Source organism: Mandrillus leucophaeus, unplaced genomic scaffold (genome assembly GCF_000951045.1).
Source record: "Mandrillus leucophaeus isolate KB7577 unplaced genomic scaffold, Mleu.le_1.0 Scaffold83, whole genome shotgun sequence".
NCBI classification, from domain to species: domain Eukaryota; kingdom Metazoa; phylum Chordata; class Mammalia; order Primates; family Cercopithecidae; genus Mandrillus; species Mandrillus leucophaeus.
Window position 1 is genome coordinate 287,546 of NW_012109030.1, and position 8,901 is coordinate 296,446.

At 49.3% G+C, this 8,901-nt stretch overlaps 1 protein-coding gene and 1 long non-coding RNA gene across 4 annotated transcripts in view; one reads left to right on the forward strand and one right to left on the reverse strand.

Annotated features, from left to right (window-relative positions):
- VIM (vimentin) overlaps positions 1-3,255 on the reverse strand; it is a 21,026-nt gene extending 17,771 nt beyond the window's left edge. For 2 of the 3 annotated variants that reach the window (XM_011968096.1, XM_011968094.1), the window contains exons 1-2: positions 1,215-3,255; positions 490-550 (exon numbers count right to left, since the gene is read on the reverse strand). In XM_011968096.1, coding sequence (XP_011823486.1) covers positions 490-550; positions 1,215-1,777 — 624 coding nt within the window. In that variant the 5' untranslated portion in view covers positions 1,778-3,255. The remainder of the gene's footprint in view (positions 1-489; positions 551-1,214) is intronic. The other variant, XM_011968095.1, reaches the window with a different exon arrangement.
- LOC105530522 overlaps positions 1,215-8,901 on the forward strand; it is a 21,342-nt gene continuing 13,655 nt past the window's right edge. The window contains exon 1 of the long non-coding RNA XR_001004662.1: positions 1,215-1,855. This is a non-coding gene — a long non-coding RNA (uncharacterized LOC105530522). The remainder of the gene's footprint in view (positions 1,856-8,901) is intronic.

Sequence of the window (8,901 nt, forward strand, 5' to 3'; positions counted from 1 at the left end):
TACAGGCACCCGCCACCGCGCCCGGCTAGTTTTTTGTATTTTTAGTAGAGACGGGGTTTCACCGTGGTCTCGATCTCCTGACCTTGTGATCCGCCCGCCTAGGCCTCCCAAAGTGCTGGGATTACAGGCGTGAGCCACCGCGCCTGGCAAAAGATTTTTCTTTATGTCCGAAGGAACGGCTTAGAAATCATTCAAGGATCGCTTGAACCCGGGAAGCAGAGGTTGCTGCGAGCCAAGATCTCGCCACTGCACTCCAGCCTGGGCGACAGAGTGAGACTCCGTCCCCCAAAAAAATCGTCCAATCGGTTTTATTAATATTTTTTCTAATAATGGGAAGCTCCAATCTGTGGTCTTCCCGCCACTAGAGGGCTTTACGCGCAGCCCTGAAGTTTTGCACTTTTTAGACGTGGGTTAAGCAACTTTTAGAATTGCTCGTGGGTTGTGTTGAATGGGGTCAGGTGGCTGCGAGTGGGAAGAGAGCCTACAAACCTGTCTGAAAGATTGCAGGGTGTTCTCGGCTTCCTCTCTCTGAAGCATCTCCTCCTGCAATCTGAAACAGTTGCGCATTAACCAAAGGGGAACTGGGAAACCGCCAGGGGCGGGGCGGCCACACCCAACCACCACGTAGCCGCGCTGCGCCTCCAGAGCCGCTGCGCCACCTCGGCGCAACTAGCGCTTGCAGCTTTCAGGCCTGTGGCCCTCGGCAGGTTTCAGTGGGACCTTGGGCACAGCGCAGAGGGGCAATCACGGTCGCCGCACAGACCTGCAGGACAGCGCCGCCATACCCACCCCCGAGAGACCATCCCTTTGTCTCGCTCCCTCCACCGCCTTCCCCTCCTTCCTTCGCCCGCCCGGCGATTGGCCGCCCGCCAGAAGGGGCAGGAAACTTTATAAAAGTTTGGAGGACTCGCTCTCATTGTGCCCAAGGGCCTTCAACTGCACACAAAGTGGTAGTTTTAAGAAATCTGTAACTTGAAACGGAGCGTCCTTGGGCAATGTGTGGGGACAGAGGGGGAAATGCGAACTGCAAGGTCTGGGTTCTGGGCGGGGCTGCGCCGCCACAGCCACAGCCGCTGCTCACCGCAGTCCCCCCGGCAGGCCTCCCCCGGGCCACATCCCCCAAGGGCGTGGCAGCCCTGGCGGGGGCGGGGGACGTTCCCCTCTCCCTCCAGCCCCCTCCCGAGGCCCAGCGACTTGCAAGGGCGCAGCCTTACTTCTCCCGGAGGCGCATGATGTCCTCGGTCAGGTTGTCGCGCTCCACCTCGACGCGGGCTTTGTCGTTGGTTAGCTGGTCCACCTGCCGGCGCAGCTCCCGCATCTCCTCCTCGTAGAGGTCCCCCAGGCGCGACTTGCCCTGGCCCTTGAGCTGCTCGAGCTCGGCCAGCAGGATCTTATTCTGCTGCTCCAGGAAGCGCACCTTGTCGATGTAGTTGGCGAAGCGGTCATTCAGCTCCTGCAGCTCCACCTTCTCGTTGGTGCGGGTATTCTTGAACTCGGTGTTGATGGCGTCGGCCAGCGAGAAGTCCACCGAGTCCTGGAGGAGCCGCACCCCGGGCACGCTGCTCCGCAGGCGCACGGCAGAGGAGCGCGTGGCATACACGCCGCCCGGGGACGAGGCGTAGAGGCTGCGGCTGGTGCTGGGGCGCAGCGCGCTGCCCAGGCTGTAGGTGCGGGTGGACGTAGTCACGTAGCTCCGGCTGGAGCTCGGCCGGCTCGCGGTGCCCGGGCCGCCGAACATCCTGCGGTAGGAGGACGAGGACACGGACCTGGTGGTCATGGCTGCGGAGGGTGGCGATGGGCTGGGCTGCGGCGGTGGCGCGGACTGGCTCCTAGAGAAGAGGCGGACGAGGGCGCGGTGGGTGTGGGTGGTGGGAGCGCGGCTGAGTCTCTGGCGCGGGGACCCCGGAGCGAGAGTGGCAGAGGACTGGACCCCGCCGAAGGCGCTGTTTTTATAACCGCATTAGGAAGGAGGGTCCCCTCCCACTGCCATCCCAGCCGCGGAGCGCGCCAGCCAATAGGGACCTGGCGAGAAGCGGGGAGGGTGGGCGGGTGGGGTGGGGGCGCCCTCGAGCCTTTCTCCTCCAGGGCCCGGGACTGGGCACAGTCCCGTTACTTCAGCGCTGGGCTGGGACTTTTGGGGGCTTTCCGGATGATAGTCTCAGCTGGGCTCACCCTGGGGTGCTGAAAAAGGCGGGGTCGCGCGGTGAGGGGGGATCCGCCCGGGACTGAACCAGAGGGGTCCGGTGGCACCGCGCCAGAGGGGCGTGGGAGGAAGCGCGCGGCTGCCTCGGGGCTGCGGTCAGGTGGGGAGACCCGCGAGCAAAGGAGCGGGAAGAGGGAAGAGTAAGGGATCCGGCAGATCTGAAGTCGCTGAGAAAGAAACAAAGAGCGCCTGAGATTGGAACGCGGGGTGGGGGCGCGCACAGCTCAGGAACGCAGGGCTCAGGGCGCCGCGCAGCCTCGCTCACCGCCCGCTTGGAAAGGGGGGCTGCTCCGGCCCGCGCCTCTGTCAGTCGACTTGCCTTAACTGGGAGATGCTGGGGGGAGGGGAGGCTCTATCGAGGGACCTAACGGACTCAGTTCAGCTTCGGACGGCGGGAGTTGCCAGGCGGCGGTGGCAGAGGAAAGCCCGAGGGAGAGGGGTGGGGTCGCTGAGTCACCGGTGGTGACTCACCGCGCCCTGCTGTCCCGCCGATTGAGGGCTGCTAAGCGGTTTAGGGGAAACCGTTAGACCAGATTGACTCGAGTCTCCGCGGCTCCGCGCGTGCTGCTGGTTCCCAGTCCTATCAACTTAGAGCTGGGCCTCGCTTTGATGTGTGCGGTGGGGCCCTTTGGAGGACAAGAACGCCTCTAAGTTCTTATAACTCGCTAAAGCCTGACTTCGCTCGATGTGCGGACTTTTTGTTAGTAAGAAACTTCTGCAGCCTTTGAAGAGGCGCCATATGTGGGCCTCCCGGATCACGATTGCACCGGGAAGGTTTTTCTTGCAGAGTCCCCGCCCCCGTCCCTCCGGTCTCCTCTCGCTCTTCCCCCTCCCCCCGTGAAACCACACCCAACTTTTTAAACAAGATCTGAAAATTCTGGGTGAAAGAGGAAACTCAACGTCCGTAGTTTCAAAATCGAACTCAGTGATCAGTGGTTTTCACCCTGGTGGAAGTTATTAAAGGTATAATTTGAGCCAATGAAATAATTAATTAGGTGTTGCTTAAAAACCCCAATTTGATTAATGAGTTCAAATGAAAGGCAATTATATAACACAAATGACAGAATGTTTGGCGGCAATAGATTTGTGTGTTAATTTTAGGACAGCAATGCACAGTGCAGGGTTCACGGTGATTTGTCTGGGAAATGTCACAGGTCCTGTTTTCCAGAAGAATTCGTGCAATTGACCTTGGGGTGAGGGGGGATAAAACTGTCTACGGAGCAAAAAACTTCGTGTCCCAGGCACGGACGGAGTGTTCAGATTCGGTCATCTTAACCTTTCTAGGGAAATCACTCAATTCAAGGGCTGTTGTTTCAATATTAGTAACGAGCAGAGCTGAGTACTCACCAGCCAAGGGAGATAAAAGGAGGCTATGTAAATCAGTCTTCTTGTGATTTAGTAGCAATTGAAAAAGCACAGGTTTTTTGAGTATTTAGATTTATGGTGTACTGAAAGGATTAACTACAGAACCACTGTAAAATCGATTCTGCAGTGGATAGGAGGAAAAAAAATGCATTTCTTTCTTTCTTTCTTTCTTTTTGGTGGGGGCAAGGGGTACTGCAGGTTACCTGGTATTTAAGAAAAATAATTTAGAGGCCAATGAAGAGCTTCTTCTGACTTCTTCGGACAAGCCTCTTTTAGGCAACATTTTGTTTACCTTATCCCGGTTCGTTCTTGCAAATGGTGCTGCCAAGGTGGAATTACAGGACTCTCTACTGCCCAGCTCGCCTGCTGGGGCTTTCTTTTATTCTCTCTTTCACTGGGAGGCTGCAGGTCATTCCCCAAGAGCATTCCTGGGGCTGGGTGCCCTGGAGGACAAGCCTATGCTCTGAGTTACATCTTACTTTCTGAGAGCCCTTTATTCAAGCCACTGCTCAGCAAATGTCACCATTGTGAGTTTGCCTGGAACCCTTAGAATGAGAAAGGCGATCTCCGTATGGGAGGAAGAGAGTGTGGAACTCACTTCTACATGCAATGCCGATCCCAGGGCAATGCGGTGGCACTGTCAGGGGATGCTTGCTGACTGACTCACTATGGAAAAGGAGGACAAGGCATTGGCGCGGTGTGGCACTGTGCCCTGCTGGTGCCCATAGCTGACTCCTCAGGGCTATGGTGATGTCTCCTGGAATGGGCACCGGTTCTCTTCATCATCTCAGGGATAGGTAGCTCTTCCTTCCAACCTGTCCCCATTCTGAAGTCTCAGGGCTGTGACAGGCTGCTCTCTTGCCACATACATGTTTGTTTGATGCATATACAGTGTATAAAAGTGTAAGTGTTCTGTAATCCCAGCACTTTGGGAGGCCAAAGCAGGAGGATTGCTTGAGATCGGGAGTTTGAGAACAGCTTAGGCAACATAGTGAGACTCCATCTCTAATATATATATATATATATGAGAAACAAAAAAAATTAGCCAGGCATGGTGGTGCACACCTGTGGTCCCAGCTACTTGGGAGACTAAGGTAGGAGGATTGCTTGAACCTGGGAAATTGAGGCTGCAGTGGGCTGTGCACACCACTGCACTCCACCCTGGGCAACAGAGTGAGAACCTGTCTCAAAATAAAGTATATGTATGTACTACACACACATATACATACACACATATACAGTGTTCAGTGTGTGCTTCCTATTAGAAAATACCATTGTTTTTGGTGGACTGTAAGAGAAGTGAAAGCTACAAAAACACTTTCACTCATTAATGTAGAATTCATGAGACTTAAGAATTCATTTCATTCTCAGATAAGATATACAGTGCCTCAATCAATGGGTGATAGTCATCAGTCAGGGATATCAATGAATCTGAACTCACATCCTTGAGTAAGACAACTCAGCCTGCTCTCTATGCTACTATGTTCTTAGGTATCTTTTGGGTACACAGACATAGCTTTCACGGGTTTTGTGTTTATTTTTTGATTGCTATGAAAACCTATCTCAGAAGTATTTTTAAGTGCTGGACTAGGAAGCTGCTTTCAACACAGCATGATGTGAGTTGCATATAAATAAAGACATGGTGGTGTAATTCATAGGCCAGGCATAAACACTACCACATCTAAATTACCAACAGTGATTTTGGAATTTGCAAGCTGTCATGATGTCAGTTGAATTGGGTGACTTAAACTGACGGACCAGCCAGCCGTGTGGACAGAAGCTTAGCGGCCTATGGAGGCTTTGGGAAAGCTGGCTAGCCGTGCCAAGAGAACAGCATCTAGCAGGACTGTTTGGATGGAATGTTAGAAAGAAGGAGGAGGGTAGAGTGAGAGGGTGAAAACCATATCAAAACCTAAAATCCATGGAAATACAGGTAATAATAATAGTATAACTACTTTAATGTTGATACCAACTGGATGACAGGCACTGTGTATACATTTAATTTAACTTAACGCACTCACACCCTCCTGCAAGATAGACTTGATCATCCACTTCACTAATGAGGAGTCTAAGATGCAGGCTAACAATTTTCTTGCGGTCGTATGACTAGCAGGGGAGGGAAGAAGGGGACAAGAATTTGAATCGAGGCCTTTCTGACTCTAAATGCACGTCTGTTTTCTGTTTGCCTTGATAACAAAATTTTGCTTATTATCAACCAGTTCAATTCACAAATATTAAGTGCTGGACTTATTATTTAGGGACCTACTACGTTCCAGGAACTGAAGAGATGGGATGATTAACACAGATCTTGCTGCTAAGGGGCAGATTTTTAGAGGAATTTGGCAGACAGCTACAACACCATGTTTATGATGTAAAATGATGTAAAAAGCAAAATCAAATGATGTAACAGTGATCGTAATAAATAAGAAGGGAGTTTGTTTTCACCGGCATTCTAAAACTTTACTTTCATTTGTGAGTTAAAATTTTTCAGGTAGATTCCGTTTTGCCTCTTAGGAGGAATCACATGCGAGATTGGGTTTAGCTTGCCTCACGCCCTAAAACCCATGAACCACCCTCGCTTCCCTTGCCAGCTTCCCTGTCTATTCAGGGCAACGCAATGAAACAACAAGATTGGAAACTTTCATCATTGCCACTTTCTAACTCTTCCATCTCAGATCCAATGGGTATCATGCCCCGCTCTTTCTGGATCCACACCTCTGTTACGTTGCTGTCACTCAGATCCAAGCCATTTTGTACCTCCTTCCTGCAATACTGCAATTGGCTTCCATTCCTCCATCCTTTTTTTCTCCCACCAATGCATCTATCTTCAAGCCATCACCCCTTTTTCTTTAAAAAATATATATTTTTATATATATATATATTTAGAGACAAAGGTTTGCTCTGTTGCCTAGTCTGGAGTGGTGCAATCATAGCTCACTGCAGCCTCTTAACTTCTGAGCTCAAGCATTCCTACTGCCTCAGCCTCCCAAGAAACTGGGATTACACGTGTGTGCCACCCATGCCTAGCTAACTTTTTATTTCTTGTAGAGCCAGGATCTTGCTATGTTGCCCAAGCTGGTCTTGAACTCCTGGGCTCAAGCAATCCTCCAGCATTGGCCTCCCAAAATGCTGGGATTACATGCATGAGCCCCCACAGTTGGCAAAAAACTTCCTTCTTTAAACTTCTTGGTGGGAATTGCTCATCTCCTCACTAGAATGTAATCTCCATAAGGGAAGGCAGGAATTTTTCTCTTTTTTGTTCACCATTGTATTTCCAGTGGCTAGAGAAAAGCCAGGCACATCTGTTGAATATATACATTAATACATGGGTAGTTCATAGAAGGAAGAAATAGTGTGTGGGGCTAATATTTACTGGTGCTTATTATGTTTAAGCATTGTGCTAGTCACTTTAGACATGACTACATTTAATCTTCACAAGGTATCATGATACACAACTTTTATTCATTTACTCCAAACATATTTATTGAATATTTGCCATGTGCCAGGCAGTCTGGTAGATACTGGGGAAGGGACAAAAGCAGGTATGACCCAAAGCCTCTTGGAACATAGTGTTGAGTGTGTATATGTATATGATGCAGAGAGACAATACTCGTAAAGGAACAAACAAAATAATTGCAAGTGGTGATAAAGACTGTGAGGAAAACAGAAATTTTGCTGCAGAGGAAGTTGAGGATCATAGTTAACTGGTGGCCTTTGGAAGCTATGTTAAGTATGTATATCCATCCTCATTTCCCACTGTTCCCCCCAGGCAGCAATTTCAGTAGAACCCTAAGCTCCTTCTTATTCCATGAATATAGTACATTTCCCCCACCCTCAGGTCTTTCCTCATATTCCACTCAACAGATAGATGTATTCATATTTTTTTGCACTGCCTGCAATGTATCTTAGTATATTTCAGTAAGTAAGATACTTTTTATGCCTCTAGGGATCTCATAGCCTTGTATAAGGATTAGAAAGCAGATAAAGAGTTGGAATACATAGCAGAATGTGGTAAGTGAGTGCTGTTGCACAGATAGGATTAAATGCTGAAGAGTTTAGATGGAGAAATAATCATTGCGGCACTATTCACAATAACAAAGACATGGAATCAGCGCAGGTGCCCATTAACAGTGGATTGGATAAAGAAAACGTGGTGCATATACACTGTGGAATATTATATAACAGAAAAAAGGATGAAATCATGTCCTTTATAGTAACATGGATACAACTAGAAACCATAAATCTAAGCAAATTAATGCAGAAACAGAAAACCAAATACTGCTTGTTCTTACTTCTAAGTGGGAGCTAAACATTGAGTATACACAGAGACAAAGAGGGAAACAATAAACACTAGGGATTCCCAAAGTGGGAAGGAAGGGAGGAGGCAAGGACTGAAAGACTGCCTATCAAGTACTATGTTCGCTATTTGGTCAGTGGGATCATTAGAAGCCCAAACCTTAGTATCACACAACATACCCATGTAACAAACTTGCACGTGTACCCCCTAAATCTAAATTTTTTTTAAAAAAACTATAATACTATACCGAAAAATAAGTTACATATTGTTGAGAAAACAAATGATCATATCTACTCGGGGGAGAACAGAAATTGTCATTAGAAAAGTTAGTATTTGAAGAATGAGTACAATTTCTACAGCTTCTCAAGGCAAAGAAAGGTTGCTCTAGTGCTGACCAAACAGTATAAGCAAAAACTGTGTGGGTGGCAGAGTGCTGAGGACATTTAGGGAACAGAAATAATCCCAGGGTTGCTGGATTATGGAGTATTTGTAGGGGAGAAAGGGAACTGAAAGTTAACGTGGGACCATGCGTTGGATGGGTAAATGCCAGGAAGAGGAGTTGATAATTAATGTGGTGGGCAGTGGGAATGCACTGTGAATTTCAACTGGGAGAAAGACATGCTTGTAGCTGTATTTTAGGATTGGAGAACGAGGCTGATTTGAGGTCTGCTTGAGGTAGATCAAGTGAATGGTAAAGGGAGCCTGAGGCGGAGATGATTTTAGCAATTGTGATATTTAAGGGCGAGGGGATAAGCAAAATCGAGTGGGCTCTGAGCCTTGTGAACAGGGTAATTAAAAGAATAAATGCGGCCGGACGCGGTGGCCCACACCTGTAATCCCAGCACTTTGGGAGGCTGAGGCGGGCGGATCGCGAGGTCAAGAGATTGAGACCATCTTGGCCAACATGGTGAAACGCTGTCTTTACTAAAAATACAAAAATTAGCTCGGCGTGGTGGTCTGCGCCTGTAGTCCCAGCTACTTGGGAGGCTGAGGCAGGAGAATCGCTTGAACCCGGGAGGCGGAGGTTGCAGTGAGC